The sequence below is a fragment of the Anas acuta genome, chromosome 27 (genome assembly GCF_963932015.1).
Source record: "Anas acuta chromosome 27, bAnaAcu1.1, whole genome shotgun sequence".
Classification (NCBI taxonomy): Eukaryota; Metazoa; Chordata; class Aves; order Anseriformes; family Anatidae; genus Anas; species Anas acuta.
Window position 1 is genome coordinate 4,433,999 of NC_089005.1, and position 27,206 is coordinate 4,461,204.

Sequence of the window (27,206 nt, forward strand, 5' to 3'; positions counted from 1 at the left end):
GGGGCAGCGTCAGGCCCTGGTTCCTCTCCTGGCCCCATCCTGCTCCTCGCGACCACCTCGCCCCCAGCCCAGCCACGGAAACCACCAAGCCCACGTCGGGAAGCCTCTGAACGCCAAGACAAGTTTATTTTTTCCTTTTAATGCCTTATTTTGGTACACACAGTAACTCCTACAGAGAATTGAGGAGGGCTCCCCAAACACCAGGCTTGTGTTCAAACCCACAGCCCCAGGCACAGCAACGTGGCCGTGGTCATGGCTCTTGGAGCACTACTGGTGTGAAATGAGGGCGTTTGGCCCCAAACTCCGGGTTTCAAGCCCTCCCACGTGCTCTGGAGCAGCGAGTGGGGAGCCCTGCAAGAGGGGAGGGCTCCCAGGTGTGTTTCCAGCCAGGTCTGAGCCCTCCTGGTGTGCTCCAGCTCCAGCCGTGGGTCTGCCCCGAGCAGCACGATTCTTCCTGCTGGGGGTAAAGACAAACAGCACCGCGCATCCCCGGCAGCCGGGCAGATGTGAAACCCAGCCCAAGGCCGGTGGCTAACAAAACCCACCCGGTTTCCTCCCATGATGCCAGCTTTAGAACCACCTAGGTTGGAAAAAACCTTCAAGGTCACCAAGCCCAAGCACCAACCTGACTAATTCTACCTTGAAAGGGTCCAAGCCTGCAGTTTGCTCCTGCCGCCAAACCGCAGGGGAGGGACACGGCCACCCTTTCTTGGGGGGGGCTAGGGCTAAATCTACGCTCCACGGTGCCCCAGCTGGCCGAGTGCCCGAAGCCGGGTCCCAGCCGCTTCTCCCACCACGGCTCTCGGCACCTCCTGCCCAGAGGCATCGCTCTGCGCCTGCCACTTTGGGGCAAGCCCCTTCCAAGCCCCCTGAGCAGCACCGGGCACTCCCTGGTATCAGTGCCACGAGCAGGGCTCCCTGCCGCGGGTTTCAGACCAGCCGGGGCTCCCCTTCCAGCTCAACCTGCAGGTCGCAGACACCCGTGAAGTTTATCTCCTCGCCAGCCCGGCCGGCGCTGATGGAGCTGCTGCCGGAGGGAGGGGACAGTCGCTGGATGCCGTCTGCCACGGGGCTTCTGCTCACGTAGGCTTCGAAGGATTTCAGGAGCTGCTTTGGTTTCTTTTTGGCGGATAACTCCAGTTCTGGAAAGGTCAAAGAAAAAGCATGCAACCAGACAGCAAGGGCTGGATGGTGGCAGGGATAGCGTGGGATGCACGCTCCCAGGGTAAGGCATTCACTCAAATATTTACAGACTATTTCTCGTGTCCCAGCGTATCGCCACTATCCCCTCTGGGAAAGGCACGGTTGTTTTGCTCACAAAAGGCTGAGAGCACAAAAAGCTCCTCGCCACCCCCCAGCGGAGCTCAGCACCACAGCCCCAGCACCCCCCACCGACCCCACTGAAGGGGAAGCCCAGAGCTGCCAGGGGGCAGGACCAAGCCCACTCCTGGCCACATGAGGAGGACTGTGAATTAAGAGAGCCATTAGCACAGCACATCCCAGCAGCTCTGCTTCCATCAGGGCCGTCTCCCCCGGAGTAAACATCCCTGCTGCTTAATGCGGTGCTTGCTGCGAAAAGCACGGCAGCGGCCGCCCCGCTTACACGGCGACACCACAAACAGCACTTATGCAACCCAGTGCCGCGCTACGTCAGCGAGCCTGCAGGAATTGGGGCGAGAATGTCCCCGTTTGGTCACCCCGCCGGTGTGATTTGCCACCCCGAGGCACCACGACACGGCGTCCCTCCAAAAGCGGCGGGCGCTTGCCTGTCAGATTTGAGACTCCAAAGGTAAGGAAAAAAAAAACCACAGGGTGCTAAGATAACAGCACCCCTTGTTGAAAAAGCTCTGCGTGGAGATGAAGGGCTGGGGCACCGCACCCCACTGAGGCTGTCCCAGCAGGACGTGGTGCTCCCAGAAGAGCAGAGAGCACCAGGGCACACCAGGCTTGGTCCCTGCACCTTGGGTCACCTTCCTGGCTGGGAGAGGAGGGCGAAGCGTGGGGAAACGCACCCTTCAGGAGGAAGCCGGAGTCAGCAATGGTCTTGTGCTGCGACTTCCAGACCCGGTAGAGCTGCAGAAACGCGGCTGCGTACACGTCGTTCAGCACGGCGATCACCTGCTGCCTGCGGTTGCACTCCCTGACCGGGGACAGGGGGGCTCAGCCGGCAGAGCCGCCACCACAGGGACCCAGCCGAGCCGCTTCTCCTCGCTTCTCCTCCTGGGCAGCCCCCGTGCGGCAGCTCCGAGGGCAGGAGGGCGCAGCACAGCCCGGCTGCGGGGCTCAGTCCTCACCTGGAGAGGCATTCCTCCCTCAGGGCCTGCAGGACGATGCGGGTGATGTTCACGGACATGATGCAGAAGGGGAAATTCTGCAAGAGAATCGGCGTTACGGCGGCTCCGCCGGACGGGCGTCCTCCCTTCCAGCACCCAGAGGTGCCTCGACACCACCAGCCCCTTGGTGCTGCGGCTGCACGGCCCCAAAGCCACGCGGTGATGGCTGCAGGCAACGGATTCACGTATCAGGACATTGAAGTTATGGATGCAGGCTCAGGTGGATGCCGTGGATCCAGCCAGGCTTGAACTTAAAAGCAGCCAAGACTGCCCCAAAGGGATGTTGGCTCTGCTCACCCTCCCTGTCCCAACCGTGCTCCTGGCAACACCACGCGGGGTCAGGCGTTCGGTCTGGTCCGTGCCAGCCCTCTGGACCCCTGAGCCCCGCCAGGGAAGCTCTGCTCTCTAAAATCTTCTTCCCAGCAAAAAAAAACCAACAAAAACCACAACCCCTCAGCTCTCTGGGGACCACCTGCCTCACCCGAGCAGCACGAGGAGGACTAAGCAGCCAGCAGAGCTGCTCTGGCTGGTGGGGAAATCCCTGGTGGAGCTGCAAAGCCCTGCCACAAGTGGCCCCACAGACCCCACCACCAAGCAAAGAGGCGCGGCACAAAATCAGGCCCTAGCTGTGAAGACAGGAAGGTTTCCGTGCTTACCTTTCCCTGAGCTTTAGAAAGAGAGAGGTAAATACCACGGCAGAGGGTGAGCAAAGAAGGGGGGAGGACGTGCCTGTGTTTCGTGGTGGGACAGCCTGAAAATCTGCCGAGCCAGAGGCAGCGTCTGCGCGTCCATGACGAAGTGCAGCATTTGCATCAGGCCCAGCATCCCCGTGCCTCGCAGGTCGGTGCCCGGATCCGCACCTGGAAAACGAGGAGGGTGAATCGAGGCTGCTGTCAGCCCCCCTTCGTCCTGGGCTGCCTACTCCTGGCCACAGCCCTGGCACTTGGAGAGCAGAGGAACCTCAGCGACCACATCCCGGGGGAGTTTCCTGGGAATTCCCCCGTCTAACAGGCGCTGAATCGTGCCGTACCCCTTTGATGTGGGCATCACAAGCATTTCTCTCCTCCCCTCATGCTGATTCCCTCAGTATCTCCAGGAATTTTTGGTCTTCAAGCACTACCCACCCCGGGGCAAACTTGGCTGAAGCTGCTAAACTAAATCAGAGGGGGATTAAAACCAGTTGTGTACTCGATGGTAAAGAGCAGAGGGAGCCGTTCACCTTCTCCCACGGGCTTTAAGCTTCATTAAATGCTGGCCTATTTAACTCAAGTCAACCAGACCGAAAACCCCGGTGAAGCCACACTTGAGAAGACAGAGGCAGCTTTAATCACGCTGTTTTCAGCACGCAGCGGAGGCTGAAAGCAACCCGCGACGCGCCCTGGGTGACAGAGCCCTGAGCAGGGCTTGGCTGACAAACCAGCCCTCCGGGGACGCCTCATTAGCCGCAGAGATCGCTCGCTAATGAAGGGCATTAACGGCCCCAGCAAAGCGGTGACAGCAGCTACCTCTGTCCCCTCCAGCTGGACGCAGGCTGCAGCGTGCTGGGCAGCTCGTCCAGGCGCAGCCCTGCCTGTGACACCTGGCAGGGGCAGAAACTGCCAAAAACCCGCTGCAAAACCACAGCAGGGGCAGCGACTGCAGGCAGGCAGAGGGAAGGAGCTCCCGAGACCCCTCCTCGCTCAGGTTTGCCCCGGGTGTCCCCCCCCCCCCGTGCCGTACCTTGGAAGCCGAGCTCCTCCCAGTGCGCGCCGTAGCGCGGGCAGCCCAGCCGGGAGCAGGTCAGCTTCTTGTAGATGGTCTGCAGGATCCTCATGTGCACCGCCTCGCTGTCATCCAGGCCACCTGGCAGAGAGGATTCCCCTCGGTGACACCGGGCACCCCTCTGCTGTCACCGCCGCGCGGGACAGGAGCCACCCCCAGCGGCAGGGGGACACCGGAGGCCGGCTGGGAACGAGATCCCGCAGCAGGGAACAGCTGAGGGGAACAAGGAGCATCCCTGCTGCGCTCACCCTGCTGTTTTTAAACCCTGGAGGGATTAAAAACAGCCCGGGAGGTGCCGAAACACAAAGCTGTGCGCTGTGTGAGTGCCGAGGGGCTGAATAACGCAAACAGCACGGGATGGATTGCTGGCTGGAAAGTTTTCCCCGCCTGGGGAACCACAACCACCACAAATCGCAGGTGGAGGAAAGGGATCTCCTCGGGCAAGTGTGCTCGGGCACCTGCCCCCCCCTGCCAGGAGGCACGAGTGTGCAAATGAGTGAAGCAAAGGAGACAGGAGGCATCCTTTGGGATAAGTGTGCGCACCGTGCTGCGCCCCGGGACCCCCGAGCGGTGCTCGGTGTGACACCGGGGGACTCACGGGGGGCAGGGGGGACACTCACAGTGAGCCATGGCAAGAGCCAGGTCCCGCTCGCCCTGCAGCTGCTGCTGGAGCCGTGGGGGGCCGAAGAGGAAGCGAAGCAGAGCGGCCAGACCCTGCCTGCGCGCCGTCGCCTGGATCTTCTTCTGCGGAGAGGAAAAAAGGCAAAAAAATGATGAGGGGGGGGCGGTCCCGTGGGAGTTGGGGGGGGGAGAGACAGCGGCGGGCAGAGCAGGAGGGAAAGGATCGCAGAGAGCTGAGCAGAAGGGAAAGAGGAGCAGGAGGCGAGGGGAGAGCACGAGGCGGGGAACAGGGCGACGAGGCAGGACCCGCAGCCCCGCAGCCCCCCCACGCCCCCTCTCCTCCTCCCGGAGCCGGAGCCGGGGAGCTGGGGGCCGCGTCCCGCACGCACCCTGCAGGCGGAGAGGTCGGCGGTCTGGAAGTGCTGCAGAGCCTCGTTGAAGGAGATGAGGGGCACGGCACCGGACTTCCCCGGCAGCCCTGCAGGGAGTCCCGGAGCAGCGTCAGCCCCCCGGCCTCGAAATCAGCGCCGGAGCTGGCTCCTGCCCGACCCCCCCCCACCCACCCCAGGCACTTTTGGGGTCAGCGGTACCTGGCTGGATCTCCTCCAGCGCCTCCCATTCCTCCCGCGCTCTCCGCGCCTCCTCGCTGCTCTCTGCCGAGGGAAGCGGGCGCTGGAGGTGAGAAGTGGGGAGGGCCGGGGGGGGGCTCCCTGCCGCCTGCCCCCCCCACCCCACACCGCAGCCCCCCGGCCCCTGGCAGAGCCCAAGCCGGGTCCCGGGGGCTCTGCAGCTCCCCGGGGTTTCCACCACGGGAAGGGAGCAGACGAAGCAGGGAGGGTGGGGGGCAGCTTACCGGTGCCCCCCCCAAACGCCTGCAGGAGGCTGGGCTGCGTCGGAGCCGTGATCTAAGCCGGGAAAGAGACGCAGCGCTCAGCGGGGCCGCCCCGAGCCCCCCGCCGCCCCCAAGCCCCCCGCCGCTCACCCCTGACACCCCGGGGGCCGGCGGGGACAGCGGGGGCTCCTCGGGCGGCGCCGGGGGGGCGCTCATGGCCTGCGGGGGGAAGGTGGCGCCGGTCAGAGGGGGGCGCGGGGGACCCCAAAGATCCCCAATGAGCCCCCCAGGGGTCCCCAATGAGCCTCCCAAGGGGGACCCCCAAGGGAGTCCCCAATGAGCCCCCCAAGGGGGTCCCCGAGGTCCCCACTGAGCCCCCCAAGGATCCCACTGAGCCCCCAAAGGGGGTCCCCAGGGGTTCCCAATGACCCCCCCCTAGGTCCCCAATGGACCCCCCAAAGGGTTCCCCCCAAGAGGGTTCCCATGAGCCCCCCAAGGGGGTCCTGAAGGGGGTCCCCAGGGTCCCCACTGAGCCTCCCAAGGTTCCCAGTGAGCCCCCCAAGGGGATCCCCTGAGGGAGCCCCAAAAAGAGGTCCCCGAGGGTCCCCAATGAACCCAAAGGGGGTCCCCCCAGGGTGGTCCCCAATGAGCCCCCCCCAGGGTGGTCCCCAAAGGGCCCCCCCCAGGTCCCCATTAACCCCCTAAGGGGGTCCCACACGGGGGGGCGTCCCGGAGGGTCCCCGGTGAGCCCCCCAGAGGGGTCCCCAATGATCCCCAGGGGTCCCCACGGAGCCCCCCAAGGCCCCCAGTGGAGCCCCAAGGGGGTCCCCAAGGTCCCCACTGCCCCCCCCGTGCCCCCCAATGCCCTCCTGGGGTCCCCCCGAGCCCCCCCGAGCCCCGCCCGGCCCCGTGGCCCCGCCCCCTGCCCCTTGCCCCGCCCCCCCCGGCAGCCCCCTGCCCCCCGCCCCCCGCCGCCCCCTGCCCCCTCGCCCACCGGAAGCGGCGGCGGGGCCGCCGGGCGCAGCCAGCTCGGGCGGGGCGCAGTGCGCAGGCGCGGCCGCGCTGCCTGCCGGGAGCTGCAGTCCGCTAAGGGGGGGAGGGAAGCGGGAGGGGCGGGGCGGGGGACTACAGAACCCGGCATGCACCGCGCGCGCGGGGAGGGAGGGGGGTGAGCATGGAGTGGGCGGGGCGATGGGGGGGGGAGGCGGGGCTCGGGGCTGGAGTGGGCGGGGCGCGGGCCAGGAGTGGGCGGGGCTTGGTGGCGAGTGGGCGGGGTTATGCAGAGTGAGTGGGCGTGGCCTGTGCGGGTGTGGGCGTGGCTCGGCGGGGGCGCGCCGGCGGCGGGGGCGCGCGGCAGTCGGGGGCTGCGCCATGGGGCCGTGCGCGCTGCTCGCCTTCGGCCTCCTCCTCCTCCTCCTCCTCCTCGCCCTGCTCCTCTGGGGCTGCTCCCGCGGCCCCAACCCCTTCGCCGCTGACGCCCGTCGCCCGCCGGCCCCGCTGGTCACCGACAAGGCTGCCCGGAGGGCGGTGCTGAAGGCAGGTAGGGACCGGAGCCCCGGCCCCCTGCTCCCCCCGGGGTGTCCCGGGATGAGGCCGGACCCCCGGACCCACAGCCCCGGGGTGTCCCGGGAACCCCTTCCCCTGGTGTCCCGTCCCTTGGATGTCCCAGGACCCCCATCCCCCGGGACCCCCAGCCCTGGGGTGTACCGGGACCCACATCTGCCGGGTGCCCCATTCCTGGGATGCCCCGGGACCCCCATCCCCTGGGATCCCCATCCCTGGGATGTCACAGAACCCCCATCCCCCATGACCCCCATCCCCCAGGACCCCCATCCCCCAGGACCCCTGTCGCAGGGATGTCCCAGGACCCTCATCTCCCGGTCACCCCGTCCCTGGGATGCCCTGGGAACCCCATCCTCAGTATGTCCCAGGACCCCCATTCGCCAGGACCCCCATCCCCCGGGTGCCTGTGCCCAGGATGCTGCAGAACCCCCAGCCCCTGGGACCCCCATCCCCCAGATGCCCCATCCTCAGGATGTCCCGGGACCCCCACCCCCGGGACCCCCATCTCCGGGACACCCCTTGCCCCCCTCAAGTGCCCCATCCCTGCGGCATCACCCCCCCATGGCCATTTCGGGAGCCCCTGCTGAGGACCCCGCTCCCGCAGTTTTCTCGGCAGACAAAGTCCCCGCAGGGCTGGATGCCATCGTCATCGGCAGCGGCATCGGGGGCCTGGCGGCGGCCGTGCTGCTGGCCAAGGCCGGCCGCCGGGTGCTGGTGCTGGAGCAGCACGGCAAGCTGGGGGGCTGCTGCCACACCTTCAGCGAGAAGGGCTTCGAGTTCGACGCCGGTAAGTGCGGGCACGGAGAGGGTGATGCTCGTACGGGGTGGGAACCAGCCCAGGACCCAAAGCCCTTGGGGGGGAACCCGGGGACGCTGCCCCCACGCAGGGAATTGGGATCGCGGTGTCATCCCCAGCACGCACCCAGCGCTTTGCTGGGATGAGTGGTGGCGTCTCGTAGATGTGCCCTCACCCAAAATTTCCCCTGCTGAAAGAGGGCATGGGCACGGTGCTGCCGTCGCGACGCTGCTATCGCGACATGCCCTGTGGCTGTGACAGCCACATCCCTGTGGCACCCCCTGTGTGGGGTGTCCCCGCAGCACGCTGCTTCCAGTGAGACAAAGTCGAGCTCCGTGCGTCCCGCAGCGTGCCCAGGATTAATTATTGACAGCAGCGTGGCGAGGAGGGGAAGTTTATGTCAATGTGTATCAGAGCTCCTGAAAAATCAGCCAAAAATGCTGCGTTGAGGGTTTCCTTTTGAACGTGAGCTCTGCCTCAGCAGCGGGAGGCTGTGGGCACCCTGCTGAGCCCGGAGGAGCCGGGAACTTCACAGGGATGTGGTGCGAGGAGAATAAACCCCAAAATACACAGAATAAACCCCAAATCCCCCCCACAACCCCCTCGCCGTGGCTTCTTGCAGGCATCCACTACGTGGGGCAGATGCACGAGGGCAGCATGACGCGCTTCCTCGTGGACCAGCTGACGGAGGGGCAGCTCGAGTGGGTGCCCATGCCGGCCGCCTACGACGCCGTGGTGCTGGGGGAGCCCAGGCGCAGCAGGGCGCACCGCGTCCTCACGGGGGAGAAGGAATACTTCAACGGCTTGAGGGAGCGCTTCCCCGGAGAAACAGCTGCCATCGATAAGTTCGAGCAGCTCACGAAGGTACCGGGGGCACGGGCTCGGTCACATTCCCTCCGCTCACGGGGCTGTGGTCGGAGCTTTTGGCTCCGGTTCCTTGCTCTGGGTTCACGTGAGGGAAAGGAAATTCTTCCCCCGGGCTGCCCTGGGGACACCTTTTTGGCAACCACGCAGCGCGGTGGTGTTGCACAACCTGCCTCCGCGCAGAGCCTCGCCATCCCAAACGCTTCGGGAGAAAAACCTCAAAATCTCCATTTTGTACCCCAAAAGCCCTGCGTCGCACACAGAGCTTTTAACCCATCTCCGGACACCCTGCACCTGCACAGAGCGGGGCGCGAGCAGTGAAAGAAAGGAGAAAAACCCACTCCGTGCCCAGCCCCTGGTTGTTGGCAGCCCTGGCGACCTCCCCTGGCACGGGGAGGGTCGGGGGCGCGCTGTGACAGCCCCCCTCTCTCGCAGAGCGTCACCAGAGGGATGAATGCCATCGGCATCCTGAAGCTGCTGCCCCTGCCGCTGGCCCGGCTGCTGTGCCGCTCGGGGCTGCTGCCCTGGCTCAGCCCCTTCTGCCGGATGGCTTCGCGCAGCCTCAAGGACGTGGTCGACGGCCTCACCGCCAACGCCGAGCTCCGCGCCGTCCTCAGCTACATCTTCCCCACCTATGGTAGGGCGCCGCGGGGCTGGGACACGCAGCAGGGGTGAAGTTAGACCCTCCAGAACAAAACCAACCCGCCCAAAATGCCGCTCTGCTTTGCTTTTTGGATGTGTGCCGGGCAGATCCCAGCTCCCCGCGCTTGGCTTCGCATCGCGTCGCTGCTGCTGGACCGCCCGGAGCCCTCGGTGCCATCCTCAGCGCTGTCACAGCGTGTCCCTGCCCGCTGTCCCCTGCTCACCTTCGTCCCCAGGGCTGCGGCTTTTCCTCCGCAACCTTTGGCTTCCCAGCAGGAATCCTGCACGCGAGGGAGCAGCCGTCCTGCGCTAACCTCCTGCTTGCCTCTGTGCTGAACCCTCCTGCTGCCCCGAACCTTCCTCCTGCCTCCAAGCTCCCTCCTGCCCTGCTCCCCGGGGGCAGCTGGAGCTCGGCGGAGGCTTGCAGGAGATGTGGAGCTGCCAGCCCCAGGCTCCAGCACCCTCCCTGCACCTCGTAGGGCCCTCGCTTCTCTTCCTCTCAGCAGCCAGCCAACGCTTGCCTCATCCTAAAACCTTTGGGATAAAGCTGCAAACCCAAGAAAACCCCCGATTTGGTGAGAACGCCCCTTGCACTCGCCCTTTTTCCAGGCGTGCTCCCCTCGAAGGCCAGCTTCTCCATGCACAGCATCCTGGTGAACCACTACCTCCGCGGCGCCTGGTACCCCAAAGGGGGGGCCGGGGAAATCGCCTTTCACACCATCCCCATCATCCAGAGGGCTGGGGGCAACGTGCTGGGCAGGGCGCCGGTGCAGAGCATCCTGCTGGATTCCCAGGGCAAAGCCTGCGGTGAGCGATGGGACGGGGCCGGACGGGATGGGGGGGACACGGCTTCCCCCCCCCGTGCCTTTAACCGGAGCCTTCCTCCCCTCCTCGCCTCTCCCCTCCAGGCGTGACCGTCAAGAAGGGGCAGGAACTGGTGGAGATCTTCGCTCCCACCATCATTTCGGACGCTGGGTTATTTAACACCTACGAACAGCTCCTGCCGGCGGAGGCGCGGGCTCTGCCTGGTAAAACGCGACGGGAGCAGCCCCGCGGGGGGGACGAGAGCTGGGTTTGATTGGGATTAGCGCAGGAATCCCCTCTCAGCCACAGCATCCACATCAGCTTTGTAATTCTTTGCTAGAGGAATTGCTAGTACCAGCAAAACCCAGCGGCAAGCCCAAATCCCTTTGCAGGGGCTTAATCAAGTCAAATTGGCTTGCCGGAGCTGGCACTGCTGCTTGCTGCAAAAAACGTGACACAGTGCTCAGGACTGGTGAAACTCTGCTCCAAGTTGAGCTCAGCGCTGCCACCAAATTCCCTGCTGTCTCGGTGGGAGCTTTCTGGACAATGATATTGAACAAGCGTTCAGTGTTTGCAGAGCGGGAGCACGGCTGAGTCACAAAAAGTAGTTAAATGCACCGAAAGCTCATGCCAAGGTTACCCTAAAACCTCCCCAACGTGACACGACGGCTCTGCTGCCGTCTGTACAGCTGCCAGCTGCCCTCCTGCCCCTGGGGACTGGAGGACATCAGTTTTGCAAGCCGACACAACCAAGGGGAGCGACGCAGATTTGAGAGGGGCTTCCTCTAGGAAAGGAGAAGCCGCCACTTCCCCGTAGCTGAGCAGCCAGGAAAATACTAATTTTCCACTTCTTTCCCCCGTATCGCAGCAATCCAGGCCCAGCTTGGCATGGTGAAGCACGGCGAGGCGGGTTTCAGCGTTTTCGTAGGTCTTACGGGCTCAAGCCAAGAGCTGGGGCTGGAAGCCACGAACTACTTCGTCTACCCAGGAAATAACCTGGATGAAATGTACGTGCGCCTCCACCTCCGACACGCTTCGCTGAGCGTTAAGGAGATAAATTCCTGGGTGGTGGCTCAGCAAATGCTCAGAGTGCTCTCGGCAGATCCTCGCCGCGCGGTGATGTGGCTCTGGCAGGTGTTTGCAGCAAGGCTTGCACAGCCCCGGCCCCAACCCCTGCGTCTCTCTGCAGAATGAAGCGGTACCTGACTTCATCCCGAGACGAGGCCACCAAGAGCATCCCCTTCCTCTTTGTCACCTGCCCCTCGGCCAAGGACCCCACGTGGGAGATGAGGCACCCAGGTGCGGGCTGAAGCTGGGCAGCGACTCGAAACCTCTCACTGGATTAGGTTCATTTGCCGGCTGCGGATGAGGAGTTTGCCCTAAAGCAGCCAAATAATGCCCTGGGGTTTTGCAAACTGGGGGGTGCGAGTTGGCTTTGTTCAGGGAGGGGTCTGTTCAGGAGCTTGCTCTGTGACGAGGGGAAAGGGAGGAGAGGCTCCGAGGACGTGGGGCCACAGCTACCTGGACACGTCCCAGACGTTCACGGGATTATTTGGGGCTGGGTTGGTGGAGGTGAAGTGGGGGCAGAGGGGGGCAAACGCCAGCCTTGTCCTGCTGCAGGTAAATCCACGCTGGCCATCGTGACCTTTGCCAAATACGAGTGGTTTGAGGAGTGGAAGGACAAGCCGGTCACCAAACGGGGAGATGCTTACGAGGACCTGAAGAAGACCTTTGTGGACGCCGTCATGGAGGTTGTCTTCAAACTCTACCCCAACATTGAGGACAAGGTGAGGAAATACGGGGTTCACGGGTCCTCTGCTTCCTCTCCCGAGTCCCTGCTGGGTCCTGGGTGGCAACAGCCTGCTCAGCTGCCTCCTGACTACACGTGGTGCAGGGGGGCTGGCTGCTGCCCTCCGGGACCACGCAGTGCCCAAACTTGGCCACGAACACCACCCAGGGGCTGCAGGGAGCCTCGTCCCAGCCCGTCCCCCATGTCAGGGGGCGCCAGACCCCCTTTGCCATCGCGCCTGCCCTTGTCCCCTGCAGATCGAGTACATCTCTGGGGGGTCGCCCCTCACCAACCAGCACTACATCGCCAGCCCCCGGGGGGAGATCTACGGCATCGACCACGACACCGCCCGCATGCAAGCCGAAGCCATAGCCACCATGCGGCCACAGACGGCTGTCCCCAACCTCTACCTGACAGGTACCACAGCCTCGTCCTCGAGCGAGGATGTCCCCAGGGAATTGGGGTGGGAGGAGGACAGAAATCTTCAGTCCCCCAGTGGCACGAAGGGATGAGCCACCTCCGTGCCATGGGGTGCTGCAAGAGCTGCTGGCACGCACCAAAGCGCATCGCTGCCACGTGGCCCCAAGGGCAGGAGGAAAGGGCCGGGTGTTTTCCAGCTCCGGGACATGGACTCCCTGCCCGGCGCTGGTTTGTTCCTGCTGGGCAGGATGAAGCCCGTTCCTGCTCTCTTCCAGGGCAGGACGTCTCCATCTGTGGCTTTATGGGAGCCCTGCACGGAGCCCTCTTCTGCGCCGGTGCCGTCCTCAACCGCAACCTCTACCTGGACGTGTTAAGGCTGAGGAAGCGCACGCGGGCCCCCACCAACAACTACAAGAAGAGAGATTGAGGCCTGGCGTCCCACCAGTGCCCTCTTCCCCTCCCAGCTTGGCAAATCACCCCTGCACCACGGCTCAGTGGTGGCTTTTGGCATAGGTAGCGCATCCTCCTCTCATGCAGCTCCGAAGGATGGAAGGCCAGGAGGGAGCTGTTGCTGGCTTGCCTCGGGTCCCGTCCAGCTGGAGCACGCCTCCTTCCACCACCCCATCCCGGCTGCCCTTTTGAGGGCAAATCCTTTTTTCCCAGCACTGGGGACACCAAGAGCTGACCTGGGCAGTGTTGGCCAGGGGCAAAGTTGCAGCACTCCCCAAAAATGGGGTGCGGCAGGAGGCAGAGCCCAGCAGCTGCCACCAGCAGCACCCTGCACAAACCTGCCCAGGCAGCATCAGGCCCGCTTGCTGTCAGTCCCTGGGTGGCTGATGGCTGCATCGAAGCGAGGACAATTCGCCCCAGGCCAGGCCAAGCCCCATCGCTGCGTGTTAACGGAGGCACAGGGGGCTCACCGAGGCTCCCTCGGGAAGGAGCCTGCTCTTGGCTCCAGCCCTCGTCCTGCAGCCTGGCAGCAGCTTGCTGCCCGTGGAGTTCAGCGGGTCAGCAGCGCAGGCGTTGTTGCACGCCCAGGTGGATTGATTCAAGCTGGATTTAAGGTTACCGAGGAGCCACGGCACGCGGTGCTCCCCAGCCCTATGGGGCATCCCACGACGTGCCTTGCTGTGGTGGTGGCGCACGCTGCGATCCCACAGCCCTCGGTCCGGTGATGCTGCAGCCCTGGGTGCTGCTCATCACCAGGCGTGTGATGGTGCAAATCCCCCCTCCTTTAGAAGTAGCAAAAAGCCCGGCCTGTCTGCGGGCCGGGAGAAGCTTGGGCACACGATCAAAGCCCCCTCCTACCACCGCGGTGCTGGGAAGGGAAGCACGAGACCAAATAAAAAAGCCTCGTGATGTGCTCGGTGCCTCGTGATGTGGGAGCAGCGGGGCTGGGGTTAGGGTGGCGTGAGGGGGCTGCTCGCATCCCCCAGGGGATGCAGAAAGGGCTGAGCAGAAACATCCCTGCGCTCCAAACCCCCCAGCTGGGTGGCAGAGAGCAATGAGCCTGGTGGGCACTCAGGGCTCCCCAGCAGCCTGGGCAAGCTGGGGAAGGAGAGAGCTGTGCTCCTGAGGAGGGGGGCAAACCCCATCCTTGGGGGCTGCCCTGCACCAACACAGCCTGCTTATGGGGACAATAAAATAACGGGGCACCATAAGGGGGTGTCCCCAGCACGTGGTGCCCAGCTGACGAACGCCTCCCCGTGCCAGCAGGGTTGGCCAGAGCCGTGCCAGCTGAGCAGCCCGGCTTCGTGGACTTCAGCCCCCAGTTAAAGTCCTGCTGGGGGCCACGAGGGAGCTGGAGGGGACGGTTTTCCAGCAGCCTGCTGGGGAGCAGGAACCAGATGGATTTGGGGGGACTGGAATGAGGGAGATGCAAACTCCACGTGGGAAAAGCAGGGGAGGGGTTCCCACAGCACAGACATTTCTCTTCCCCTTCCCATGCAGGGAGGTGAGGGTGAGCATCCCCCTGCCCTTGTCAATGACCGCCTTGGACCAAAATACTCTTTTTTTGTTGTTGTTTTGTTTTGTTTTTCCCCCTCCCTGCATGCCCCAGGCTGAGCAGTGCTCCGCAAGCCCAGTGGCAAACTGTGGCCATCTCCTGCCCCAGTGACTCATGCCCAGGTGACAGCTGGCAGGTGACAGGGCGCTGCTCCTGCCTTGCCCTCCTCCTTCAGCCCATGCTGACGCTGAATCGAAGGAGCACTCGGGGCTCAGCCTCCAGCCCGAGCTCCCCGTTGGAGCCGTGGGGGTTTAGAGGCCACTAATGCTCCCGAGGAGATGCCCCAGCGCGGCACAGCCCAGGCAAAGCCGCGCTCTCATCATCGTCAACACCGATTTCTGCAGCAGTGCCGGCGATGTGGTGCTCGGGACCCGGAGGGGAGCCAAGAGGGAAGCGGAGAAGCTTTCGGAGGCACTCTCAGAGCTCAACTACAAGGTGAAGCTGATGCACAACAGCACGGCCAAAGAGATGGAAGACCTTTACCAGCAAGGTACGCGCCCCCGCAGCACCACCACGCTCCCCAGAGCCCAGCCAGCTCCCAATCCCCACCTCTGCCTCTGCCCAGCTTGGTCTGAGCACCCTGTGACAGCCCGAGTCGCTGCTCAGCGGCAGCTGGGGACTCTCCCCAGAGCCAGACCCAGGCCCTTTAGGGTCACCCCACCTTGCGGCTCAGATTTGGGTAGGCAGCGGAGTGCCCAGCACCCTGCAGCCCCAAATTGGGCCACGGCTGGCGGGGCTGAGGTTCGGCTGTGCCCCCGCAGAGTGCAGCCGCGAGCACGGGGAATTCTTTGTGAGCATCATCTCCAGCCACGGGGAGGAGGGGGCCGTATTCGGCTCTGACTGCAAGCCGCTTCAGCTGACCCGGATCTTCCGAATTTTGTCACCGCGGAATTGCCCGGTGCTCGCCGAAAGACCTAAAGTCTTCTTTATCCAGGTAATGCAGCTGCTGGGGATAACTCGATCCCTTTTGGCTCAGTTTCTGCAGAGTTAGACTGGTGCTAGCACGAGCTGTCAGCGTGTGGTTGGTTTAACTGTGGGCTTTGCTACCCCTGTGCGAGCTCGGTCTCTTCTTCACGCCCTTTCCCCCCACACAACCCGCCGCCCCTCTGTTCTTCATGCTGATTTTGGGGTCTCCCTGCTCACTGCACTATCCCCCCCAGACGCCACCAGGGTGTGGATAAATCGGTAAGAGTTGCCTTCAGATTTTATCACCGTGCCCCCCTCCTGCAGTGAGGCTCTGAGAAGCCCAGAAGGGGCTTGGCGGTGCGGAGGAAAATCCCCCACACCCGGTCCCCTGGGGAATGGGAGCGCGCCCTGGCCTGACAGTGCTGGGAGCTGCACCCGATGGGCTCAGGGAGGATTAGGCTAGCTCCCTGAGCAAACAAACAGTCTGGCAACCTACAACCTCGATTGATACCAGCTCTGCTGTTCAAATATGCAAATACGCAGAAATCTTCACCTGAAAGCAAGTGGAGATTACTCACGTCACTCGCTTCCTTCTGAACAAAGGGCTCAGCCACCGTGCAGGGCATGGTGACGACCAAGGACGTCTCCAACAGCCAAGCCAGCAAAACCAGGGACCGGTGTGGGCCCACGCTGACACCTCACCCAAGGGCTGTCCTCCCTTCAGGCTGACACCACAGGGCCCTGCTGGTCCCCTTGGCACCGCTGTGACTCCCGGTGGCCTTCACCCACCTCTCGTTCAGTGCAGCTCCTTTGTGGGCAGCTCCGGGGGCCACGCGGGGATTTACCACTGGGGTTTTGGTGCACAAGGGGCTGTGATGGGTCCTCAGGGCGAACTCGGTGGTGCTGGTCCTCCTCCAGCCTTCCCAAAATCCCATCCCTGGGAGAAAGCAACGAGAACCACTCAGAACTAGTGACCACACACAAAACGTTGCACCCCGGGGGGAGTCTGCCGGCGCTTTCTGAGCAGACTTGGGGGGCTCCAGGTGTTTTCCTGGAGCCCCAAAGGGAACCAGGCTCACGTAGGGAAGAGAGGAGGCAGCACAGCTCATGAGGAAGGGAGGCTCAGAAAAGCTGAGCTTGGGGCTGGATGGACGGGAAGGGAAGAGCCTGGAGAGGAGCCACGTGGGGCCTGGGGAGCGGATGGGGTGCAGGCTTCTCCTGGGGGTGCTGCAGGTCCGAAGGGGGCCCCCCAAAGACCCCAGAAGCTCTCTGGGAGCAGAGCAGGGGAAGCCAACAGCCGTGGCTCTGCCCGCAGGCCTGCCGGGGGGGCGCGCTGGACCAGGGGGTGTTTTTGGAGACTGACAGCGGGCAGCCGGAGCCGTGCAGCTTCTCGGAGTACCTCCGCATCCCTCCCAACACCGCCGTCATGTTCGCCTGCAGCCCAGGTAAGGAAACGCTTCATGAGCCAAAACCTGGAGGAAACGCGGCCCGGTCCAACGCATCTCCCCTTCCTCTGCAGGCTACGGAGCCTTCCTGAACCCCTCGGGATCCAGCTTCCTGCAGGCGCTGCTCAGGGCGCTGGACGGGGAGGAGCGGGGCCTGGCCCTCAGCCGCCTGGCCACCCGGCTCAACGGGGACGTGGCCCTGCGCTTCCAGGCCCGGGGCACCTTCGAGGGCTGCAAGCAGATGCCCTGCTTCGTCACCAACCTGCCGTGGGAGGTCTTCCCCTTCTCGGCCACGTCTGAGAGCCGCCGGCTCCTTCCCTGCCCTGCTCTGCCAGGAGGGCCGGAGGAGGAAGAGCGGCAGCCTGGTTGCAAGAAGTCCCAGGCTATGTAGTGGGGTGGAGAAAAAAGGAGAAGTTGTGGGAAAACCAGCAGAAAACCCCTCAGAGAAGGTGACCTGGGGTGTGCCAGAACTGCCTGGGGGAGCAGCACCAGGAAGATCTGGGGCAGATCCTTCCCATGTGGGTCTGAGAGCAGAGCCGCCCGAATGAAGCCCGTGATGGCAGCCCCCAGCCCCAGCAGGGCTCTCGGACCTGCTCAGCCCCCGATCCTCTTCCATGGAACAGCTCCGGCATCGTGAACATAATCTTATCTCAGTGAACCCGCACAGGCCATGGGACATGGGCCTTTTCCTTACAGAGGCTTTTCCTCTGATGTTTACCTGCCCTACCCACAATGGAAACACTGCTGCTGTGGTGTAAAGATCACCCCCAGCTCGAGCTGTTTGTTCATGAGGCTGCTTCTTGTTTAAGGCTTTAGAAAATGAGGAGGGTGCTCAGCGGGACTTGCAGGCTGGCGGGTTAACTTGGGATGGGGGTCGGGGTGTGGGTTTGGGAGCTTTGCTCAAAGCAGGGCTCGGTTCACAAGCAAGAACTGGCTCTTTGCAAGCCTCCTGTTCCACGGGATGCACACGGGGTGGGCTGGGACCCCCATGGGACCGAGGTGTTCGCTCAGCCTGCTCCTCCTGCACGCCCCGGGGTGTCTGAGGCCCTACAGCAGGCAGGGGATGCCCCCACCCGTGCCCCAGGGCTGAGCAGGTTTGTGCTCACACCTTAACTCGTTAACTCCGTGCCGCCTCCACCCGAGGGCCTCTCACAGAAAACCTGGCTGTATCGGTATTTCTCAGCTTAGCCCCGCATAACTGGGCTCCAGTAAACAGAGCCCTGCCCAGCTCACAGATAATTTGTGTTTCGCTGAGTGTTTTGCCCTTTCCTGGACTTTGAGACCTCCGTGGGCGTGCGGTGCTGCTGCCCCGACGCAACCCCACGCTCAGCACTCACCTGGGTCCCCACATCACCGCCCCACCTCGAGGGACCTGCTGGGTTGCTGCTTCCCTCTACCTGTAGGAACAAAATAGTTTTGAGGCCCTTATGGCAACCCCAAATCAGGCTGGAACTGAGCGAGGGGGTTGAGGAGTTGTTAGAGGAGCATAATCCTTATTTCTTTGGGACATCACCCTGAGGACGCCCAGCAGAACAGCACTGATCTCCTCCTAGTAAGGCTCAGGAGGGCACTCCGCCTGACAGCCCACCATGCGACCAAACAGAATTTTTATTTTAATTTCCTGCTTTCACCCTTTTCTTTAATTCTCTCAGCCATGTGGTCAAGTGGGGGGAAAAAAATAAAGGCAAAAAAAAGCAGCCCTCCCTTTTCCTCCAGCCTGACCCTTGCACACACTGCGGGGTCGGCCAAGCCGGAGGCGAGCGTAGCAGGGCGGATTTTCACCTTTCACAGAAAAAGTGGAAGAAAGGGGAAAGTTTCTTCCATGTGCTGCAGGAAGCAGCTGCAGGCGCTACTCAGAGGTGCCCTCAGCATCAGCAGCTCAGGCCAGTGGCAGCTTCTTCCCCCCCGTTCCAGCCTGGTCACCAGCAGCACCCCGCACAGCCTGGCCCTCCTCCCATGGGCTCCCTCTTTCCCAGTCTGCCCCAGTCCATTCCAGTTTCAGCAGCTGCGCTGGGTCCTGCTCAGGGAGCCTCCCAGTGGGAGAAGGAGGGAATGCAGCAGGACAAATCTAAAAGCATCGCTACTGCAGCCTCAGCTCCTCGCTAACCCCACAGCCTGAAGAGGGAAGCAAGTCCCGGGCAGGGAAGTGCCTGCTGATCGCGAAGCCGATCGTGAAACCGCCTGGAAACTTCTCACCCCGGCCGGCAGCTGAAGGCTGTCTCGGCTCGTTCCGGCTGCAGGGTGCTTGGTGACACGCTGTCTGAGTTTACCTGTGCAAATCGAGGCTCCCCCACAAAGCCCGGAACATAAATCACAGCTCAAAGACTTTGTGGGTTTTCTACAGCTTTTTTTTTTTTTTTTTTTTTCCTCAAAAGGAGGAACTAACCTGCACTGTCGCTGCCAGGTTTCAAAGATCAGGCAAATAACGCAAGCACCAAAAAAATCAGAGGTGAAAACAGCGTATTTTTGAAATCATTTATTGACTTTACCACACAGAAAAAAGTACAAAGAAATATAAAAATTCTGATCCTTCAAAGCAAGGTGCGTTGCACTGCAGCAGAAAACAAACCATTTGCTGATTCAACCTGGCAAGGCAGCTGGCCTAACAGGAACATTTGGCAAAAATTACGTACCGACAGATACCATCCATTGGAAAACGTCTTGTGTCCAAAGGGAAAAGGTTTCACGCACCTTGACCAGTTTGAAACACATTGCATAAACTCAAATCCCATTTTAAAATTAAACAAAAACAGAAATCAACAGAAGTCATTCCCAGAGGTTTCACGCCGTTGCGTTACGGAGGCTGCTGCCAGGAGCAGGGCACCTGGGAGCTGCTGGGTAGGAGGAGGCTGAGCTGCGAGCCCCCCACTGCCACGCGAGCTCTGCCGGCCGAGGCTCCTGCCCTCGGTGCTGGCTCGGCCTCTCGGCACCTTCCTGCTTTGCTGGAGCCACCAAGCAAGGTGACAGCTCCGGCAGAGACGTGAGGTTTGATCTCAGCAACCTGGTAAAGAGCTCGTGCTGCTCTGCTCGGCACAACCTGGCAGTGGAACAGCGATCGGGACACTTGAGGTCCTGCTATCAGAAGCTTCAGCTTGCTATCAACAGCCCAGTGCTCTCAGCAGGGTGGGATTTCCACCAGAACTTGGAGTGAGAGAGGACTGAAAGACATCTGAAAAAACTCGTGGGATATAAAAGCAAGCAGGTTGTAAAAAAGCCTTTGTAAACTATTCTTCAATGTTGTTTTTTTTTTAAAAAACAGGACAAAGCAGCAGCACAGCACAAACTCTAAGACTTCAGGAAGGAGCAGCTCAGATGCACGTGGTATTTCACGTCTTAGCAGACAGCTTCCCCCCACTGGCAGCAGACAGCAGCCCCCAGCTCCCACCCCGCAGCCTGTCCGTACACCGGCCACCCGACAGCGCGCCTGACTTTGCAGTCATCATCAGAAACAGCGACGCCTTGTTGCGCGAGCTCCCCCCCCCTTCCCAGACAGAGCATTTCCCTCCAGGGTTATGTTCCCAGACTTGTTTTCCTTTCTCTTCCCCCCACCTCACGCTCCCGCTCACCAAAATAGCCTCTACAAGTACTTTTAGCATCAGAAGTTTACTACAAAAACCTTGGGAGCTATTTAAAGTCAAGAGGGACCTTCTCCCACTCGCCCTTTGTGCTGACAGCTAGGAAAAAAAAAAAAAAAAAAAAAAAAAAAGGATTTTTCTCTTAAGTGGGTCAAGCTGTGCACATAGCCCCCAGATCCCCCCCTTACAAGAGGAATGAGCCACAACAGAATACAGCTGCAGCTTTCATCTCCAGGCAAGGAAACTGGGCCCCTGTCAGGGTGACTATCTTTAGCGACCGCAGGCAGATCACCAATCGCCCGCAACCTCGGGAGGCTGCAGGAGGGCAGGCCTCGTGCCACGAGGCGCTCCTGTGGCCAGCGGAAGGGAAATCAGCCCCCGAGCTTGGCAGCTCAAATGGGGACAGGATTCTTCCTGTGCAGTCAGCCAGCAAGGGGATGACTCACCTACGGTCGGCAAGAGCTTTGGGCGTGGAAGCTTACCCGTGTGAAGAGCTCTGGATGCGTCATGCCGTTCTTTTTCCTGCCCACATCGGGGAAAAAAGCACAAAATAACAAGCTGGGCAGGCACTTTGCGCGGTCTCCCAAAATGCCCTGTCTCAAACAAACATCTTTGGAGTAGAGCTACCAAAATAAGAACAGCGTCACAGCTCTAACTCAGCAATCAACATGTTTTGCAGCCTGAAATACAACCGGTACGTCCCCGGCCCTGGTTTAAGTGCTCCACAGTGATACCGAGGCAATCAGTGCCAAGCAGCTGGCCGTGTGTACATTCAACGACACAAAACCTCTCACAGCAGGGGCTGGCAGAGGTGTGTGAGCAGCCACGATCCCTCCCACGGGCAGGGCGCCTGGCTCAGGAGATGCCTCCACGCAGGAGCCACGCGGAGGCAGCACGCCCCGCCGCGGGCTGCGATGGCTTTGGAGGTGGTGCTGTGAGCCACGAGGCGCCCACGGATGAGCAGTCCCAGGATCGGCAGCTTCCTCACCCCTCGGTGAGCCACACTTCTTCAGCAGGAACTGACCCAAGGACTTGGGATCAACACGGAGGCTCGCTCAGCGCCGCAGAGAAGAGCGTTGAACGCTCACGGGCCTCAGCGCCGCGTTTCTGAGGAAGGGGGCTGAAGGACTGAGGTTTCTCTCAACCCAAACGCTGCCAGATTACCACACACTCCGCGTTACCACACAACAACATCCTACAGCAGGGAGGAAATCAGCCTCTCAGGTCTGCCGTAACTTCACTGCAGCGATTAGGCGCGGGGCTCTGTAAGCCTGAGCACCCGTTCACAGCATCCAACTGAATGTCATCAGTGCAAGCACCCCAGCCGCGGGGACTGCGAGGGAACGACCCGTGTGGAGGAAGTTTAAGCTACGGCCAAAGGGCCGGGGACAGCCCCGGCACCTCCCAGGATGGGCATTACAGGGAGAACCTAGGTGTCAGACTGACATTGTCTTCATCACAGAGAGAAAGAAAGCAGGAAAATCAGATCAGGGTCCTTGGCGGATAATTTCCAAGCTAGTGCAATCAGCCTCGCTCCGAACCTGAGCATCCAAATAGAAAGGACAGAGGAAGAGATCTCTGTGCTGGTTCCGAAGGCAGCTCTATGACTCAGAGGAGACAACCACGTGGCTCATTTCGCAGGCAGACTTTTTTCAAGAGCAGACGTAGGTACAGTAGATGGCCAATTCCACTTCATTTGGACGCAGGAGTTCTGCCAGGTGCCGGGAGCTGGCTTTTCGCAGGCCACAGACACCCAGGCAGAAAAGCAGCTCACCTTCAGGCAGCTGAGAAACGCGTTTTAGGGAAGTGAGAAGTTTAACATTACCAAGGTGCAGGTGCAGAACTAGAAGCATTTCTCCTTCCTGTCCTCTGAAGTCCAAAGACGACAGCAAAGCTACGATTCAGAGTGCTACAGCAGGGCAGTCGGTGGGGTCCCAGGATTCCATCGCCGGGCATCCTTGTTCCATTCAACACCTGAGGAGGAATCTAGATCTGGAAAGGCAAAAGGAGAGGTTTAAGCAATGACCCTGACGGAACACCAGGGCTTCAGAGGGCCGAGCCTCTCTGAGGAACTTTCAAACAAAAGCCGAGCCCTTTCCAACTGCCCGGCCACCTGACTGCGCCCCAGGGGCAAGTCAGGAAATTCCTGGCAGGGGAAACAACTTCCCCAAACGTTGGTGAGGTGAAAGGGGGAGGTTTGGGCTGGCAAACCAAGTGGCCCTTACCTTCTGATCCAGTCTCTGGTAATCGCCAGATTTGGGCCGTCGACCACTTTTCGATCTTTTCCCTTCCAGAGCAAAAGCGATGATCTTTGGAGAGAGAGAGAGGCAGGGACAACGGGGGCAGGTCAGTAACAGCCACAGACACTTTTTCTCACTTCAAACAGAGCCAAGGACAAGCTCCACTTGCCTCCTTCTACAGGCCACATGTCATTTGAAAAAGCACTCAAAATAAACAAGTGTCATAATTTAGAAGCAGCTAAGATTGAAAGCAGGCAACAAGGAGGTCTGCCTAACGTGCAGAAAAAAAGTAAGAAGCTGGTCTCCTTTTCCCCACCTCAAAAATAGCTCTGCAGGAGGGAAAAAGCAGCAGACAACAGCTCTGTCCTCTGAGCTGTGGCCCTCTGTGTGCTGCTATTTAAAGACAAGTCTTTTGCAACCTGCTACAGAAAACTCCTCGTCAGTGAGAAGCACGGGGTAACTTCACACGTCGTTTCCTTTCCTCCTCTCCCAGCTCCATTTCTCGGAGCTCAAAATAACTGCCAGAGCTGGGGCCACCCGATTTCCATGGAGACCCACCCTCCTTGTCACAACACCCAAATTCATCCCCGAAACACGCCCCGACACCTTTTTGCTCATCCCACAGCTGCCGACGCCGGGGCTCAGATCAATGCTCACCCACACCACTCAGCGAAGGGGAGGCTTCGGCAGGAAACCAAAGACAAAAACCAAACCAGAGCAGCAGAGGGGAAAGAGCTGCAGCCGAGCACGTCCCAGACAGTCTGGCAGGAAGCTCCCAGCCCAGCAGGTGCGGTGTGGGCGAGGAGCAGAGCCACTCACCTTGCGCTTGTTGTGGTAGGCGACGTACAGGGCAGCGACAACGATGGCCGTGGTCACCAGATAGGCAAAGAAGTGGCTGTTCTCCGACTGCTCCCTGGGAGTAGTAGGGTTGCTCTTCTCCCTCTCCTTACTAACCGAGGAGCCCCTGTTGCCGTTCCCATCCCCATCCCCCTCCTCTTGGAGCTCCTCGCTGTCTGGAGAGCCTTCATTGCCAGGAAGGGGTACAGACTGTGACGATGGGTTTTTCTCTCTCTGTGAGTCTGTCTGAGCGCCCTGGCTGCTGCCTTGCTTGTTGGTGTCGCTGCTTTCCTGCCTGTTGGTGTGCTGCTGGCTTCCATTTTCCTTCATCTTTCTCTCTTCCTCAGTGTTACCATTTGGCTGCCTGCTGCTGTCTTGCCCATTTTTGCTGTTTTCCTGCTTGTTGTTGCCTTGCTGCTGGTCGTTGTTTTCCTGCCTGCTGCTGTCTTGCTCATGGTTCTTCTTTTTCTGCTCGTCATCTTGCTGCTGGTCCTTGTCTTGCTGCTTGTTTCTTTCTTCCTGGTGGTCACCATTTTGCTGCCCATCACTGTTTCCCTGCCTGTTGCTGTCTCGCTGCTGGTCACTGTTGTTGTTTCCCTGCTGGTCATTGTTGTTTCCCTGCTGGTCATTGTTGTTTCCCTGCCTGTTGTTGTCTTGCTGTTGGTCATTGTTGTTGTCGTGCTGCTGCTCGTTGTTGTTTCCCTGGCTGTTGCTCTCTTGCTGTTGGTCATTGTTGTTGTTTCCCTGGCTGTTGGTGTCGTGCTGCTGGTCATTGTTGTTTCCCTGCCCGTTGTTGTCATGCTGCTGGTCGTTATTGTTTCCCTGCCCGTTGCTGTCATGCTGTTGGTCGTTATTGTTTCCCTGCCCGTTGCTGTCATGCTGTTGGTTGTTGCTGTTTCCCTGCCTGTCAGTGTCATGCTGCTGGTTGTCGTTGTTGTTTCCCTGCCCGTTGCTCTCTTGCTGCTGGTTGTCGTTGTTGTTTCCCTGCCCGTTGCTGTCTGGCTGTTGGTTGTTGCTTTTCTGCCTGTCGTTGCCCTGCTCAGTGCTGGTTTTGTCCCCCTTGCTGCCATTACCATCACTGCCACCACCCGTCTGGGTTTCCTTCTCTTTCTTGGCATCGCTGTCACCATTTTGCTGGTTTTCGCTTTCTTTTTTATCTTTGTCCTTGAGAGTGTTGCTGTCGGCACCGTTCTGGGCTTGCCCACCAGCGTTGTTGCCATGCTGCATGTGATCTTGGTCACTGGGGCTGCCGCTGCCCTGGTTCTTGGTGCTGCTGTTCTCTGGCTGTCCGTTACTGCCTCCGCCACTCGGGGGATCGCTCTGTTCCCGTTTTACCTTCCTGCTGTGCGCTGCCAACGACTCGAAGCTCTCCCCCCACGCTGGGTTCCCGCCGGGCCGCTGAGGGGCACGGGGCAGCGAGCCCTCAGCGAGCGCGGAGGTGCTGCGGGCCCCGGGGAGCTCCGCGCCCAGCCACGCACCTGCAACAAGCACACAGCCCGCCGTCAGCGCCCGCAGCCGCCGCAAAACCCGCCCGTGAGGCAGCCCCGGCCCGGGGGACGGAGCGGGGAGGCCCCAAGGGCCCAACCCGGGCCGGGCGCCACCGAGACCCCGTCCGCAGCCCCCCGCGGGGCGAAAAGCCGAGAGGCTGCGCGTACCCCAGCCCCTCACAGGACCCCCCCTGAGCCTCCCGAGCCTCCCGGCCCGGCCCCGGCCGCCCCCGCTCACCCCCGGCCCCGGCGCCGAGCAGCAGCAGCAGCAGCAGGCGCAGCGCCATGGCAGCCCCGCTCCGAGCACCCGGCCCGCTTCCGCTTCCGGCCAGGCGGCGCCGCTTCCGGGAGGAGATCTCGCGAGAGGGAGGGGGGGGGAGGGGGGGAGGCGGGAGGGAGAGCCAAGAGCCGCGCGCGGGGAGGGGAGGGGCGGGGCTTGGTGTGGAGAGGGGCGGGGCTTGGAGAGAGGGGCGGGGATTTATGGGCGGGGCTAATGGTGAGGGGGCGTGGCTTGTACTGTGTGGGCGTGGCTTGTTGCCTAGGGAGCGGTGGGCGTGGCTTTGTGCGCTGGGGGCGTGGCTCTGTCGGAGTGGGCGGGGCTTATCAGCCCGCGGGCCGGAAGCGGCGTTTTGGGGCCAAAGCAGCCGGTTTTGGGGCCGGTTCCCACCGCTTTTGGGGCCGCTCCCGAGCCCCGTGCAGCTCCCGGGGAATGGCGGTCACGTTGCGCTGCGCCTCCCTCCTCCGTTTCAGTATTTCTCCTGCTCGCTGCGCCCCCCCTCCAGGCACTCCTCATTTCCAAGGATATTGCCCCAAATCAGGGACGGGTCCGTGGCCGAGCCCCTCGGTGCCGTCAGCCCCCAGTGCCATGGTCCTGCCGCCATTGCCCACCACCTTCCAGCCCCGTGTTGCCTCGGCCATCCCGGGGCGCTCCGGGGTTGTCTCCTGCTGTGCGCTGGTGTTTTGGGGCTTTTTGGGGGGATTTGGGTAAAATAAAGAGTTCCAAACGATCTTGCGTCTTCCGTGTGTTCCTTGCTGCTACCCGGCGAGCTCAGCTGTCCCGGTGTCCGCTCGGTGTCCCCGGAGCCATCTCATCCCTAAGGCAGCCTCCTGCGGTGCTGCTGAACCTTCGAGGACCGGTGACAAGTCTCCAGAAGGAACTGTGAGGACACCACAAATTCCTCAGCCTCCCCCGTTTAACCCAAAAATACAGAAAAAACAACGCAGCATCAGCCAACACGCGAAGCGAGCGAGCCCTGCGCAGCGCTAACGCTTTGGGGAATAATCCCGACTTGGCCTCAGAGCGTGATGGATGATGTGGTTGATTTTTCTTTCTTTCTTTTTCTTTTTTTTTTTTTTTTTCAGCCCGCTATTCAATTCGACGCATTCCAATAATCCTCACGGCTCGGTTCTGCCCATGCCTGCCTTTCTAAGGAGACAGAAGAACAGTTGGCCCAATGCTTTTGTTGAGATTTAAAACAGACGAGCGAGGCCATTTCGCATGCCCAGCCAATTCGGCTTTCACTCACACCCCTGGAAGTCAAGAGGAACTGAACCGAGGCCAAGTTCCTCTGGATTTACAACAATGCCTCTGGGAGCTGAGTTCTGCCCAAATACCGAGCGCGGGGCTGACATCAGCGCAGCGCCGGGTGGCTCGCTGTCCTCCGACCCTTTTCTTGAATAAAACTGGATGAAAAGGACGCCGAGCATGCCCGGCCCTGCTCAGCGAGGAAGAGGAGGGCTGAGGGCCGCTGTCGCCATCCGCTGCAAAGCAGGAGGAGGAAATCCCCGTCGGGTCCCACCCAGCTGCTTCCCAGAGCTGCTTCCCACTTTGCAGGGAAGAGCCAAGAGGCCGAGAGCCGCCGGGACGCGCGGATCCGTCCTGCCCCTGGGCACCAAGCGGTCCCCAAGCCCGGTGACATCGCGGTGCTCGGCGCTGACAAAGCCCTCACCTTGCCACAAGTGTCCTCGCCCCCTCCCCTGAGGGCTGATCCGGTCAGGATAAAGGACTCGAAAGGAGAAACAATTAGCAAATGGCAGAATTTAACGATGCTAATTAAAATGTATTAAGTGTAGCCACCGCCTCTGCACCAGCTGCTTTGGCAGGAGCCTGGAGCCCGCGGAGCGCCGGCCTTGCCCCGGTGCGGAGCGGGGAAATGGGACATCTGGTGTGCCCCCCCCGGCCCCTCGCGAGGAGTGGGCTCGAGGAAGCCTTTGCTTCGTTTGCTGCTGCTCGCCGGGTTCGCGGCGGAGCCCCTAATTAGCTCCATCTCTGCAGGAGACCCCTGG

The 27,206-nt window shown here is 61.4% G+C and overlaps 4 protein-coding genes and 1 long non-coding RNA gene across 6 annotated transcripts; 2 read left to right on the forward strand and 3 right to left on the reverse strand.

Annotated features, from left to right (window-relative positions):
- Positions 1-107: 107 nt before the first annotated feature.
- Positions 108-6,617, reverse strand: ELMOD3 (ELMO domain containing 3). The gene is made up of 11 exons (XM_068662338.1): positions 6,542-6,617; positions 5,698-5,766; positions 5,569-5,620; positions 5,306-5,368; positions 5,105-5,193; positions 4,715-4,838; positions 4,053-4,175; positions 3,063-3,193; positions 2,295-2,371; positions 2,013-2,140; positions 108-1,142 (listed from the first exon to the last, which is right to left on the reverse strand). The coding sequence occupies exons 2-11, from the start codon at positions 5,761-5,763 to the stop codon at positions 931-933; spliced, it is 1,065 nt and encodes a 354-aa protein (XP_068518439.1). The 5' UTR covers positions 5,764-5,766; positions 6,542-6,617; the 3' UTR covers positions 108-930.
- Positions 6,618-6,849: 232 nt separating this feature from the next.
- On the forward strand, positions 6,850-13,788 carry RETSAT (retinol saturase). The gene is made up of 11 exons (XM_068662369.1): positions 6,850-7,087; positions 7,715-7,897; positions 8,529-8,770; positions 9,206-9,407; positions 10,022-10,219; positions 10,321-10,440; positions 11,085-11,223; positions 11,406-11,515; positions 11,837-12,003; positions 12,263-12,422; positions 12,701-13,788. Exons 1-11 carry the CDS (start codon positions 6,919-6,921, stop codon positions 12,850-12,852), a joined length of 1,842 nt encoding a protein of 613 aa, XP_068518470.1. The 5' UTR covers positions 6,850-6,918; the 3' UTR covers positions 12,853-13,788.
- A 149-nt stretch (positions 13,789-13,937) lies between these two features.
- LOC137845289 (caspase-3-like) lies at positions 13,938-17,557 on the forward strand. 2 transcript variants are annotated; one of them, XM_068662381.1, is made up of 4 exons: positions 13,938-14,920; positions 15,192-15,364; positions 16,652-16,781; positions 16,856-17,557. In XM_068662381.1, the coding sequence occupies exons 1-4, from the start codon at positions 14,695-14,697 to the stop codon at positions 17,170-17,172; spliced, it is 846 nt and encodes a 281-aa protein (XP_068518482.1). In that variant the 5' UTR covers positions 13,938-14,694; the 3' UTR covers positions 17,173-17,557. The 2 variants fall into 2 exon arrangements, with proteins under 2 accessions (XP_068518482.1, XP_068518483.1); XM_068662382.1 differs by having other exon boundaries at positions 16,900-17,230.
- On the reverse strand, positions 14,892-16,645 carry LOC137845291 (uncharacterized). The gene is made up of 2 exons (XR_011090163.1): positions 16,126-16,645; positions 14,892-15,889 (listed from the first exon to the last, which is right to left on the reverse strand). It is a non-coding gene; the product is annotated as an uncharacterized lncRNA (long non-coding RNA).
- Positions 17,558-19,242: 1,685 nt separating the features above from the next.
- On the reverse strand, positions 19,243-25,304 carry TGOLN2 (trans-golgi network protein 2). The gene is made up of 4 exons (XM_068662376.1): positions 25,159-25,304; positions 23,416-24,911; positions 22,582-22,665; positions 19,243-22,348 (listed from the first exon to the last, which is right to left on the reverse strand). Exons 1-4 carry the CDS (start codon positions 25,205-25,207, stop codon positions 22,343-22,345), a joined length of 1,635 nt encoding a protein of 544 aa, XP_068518477.1. The 5' UTR covers positions 25,208-25,304; the 3' UTR covers positions 19,243-22,342.
- Between the last annotated feature and the right edge of the window lie 1,902 nt (positions 25,305-27,206).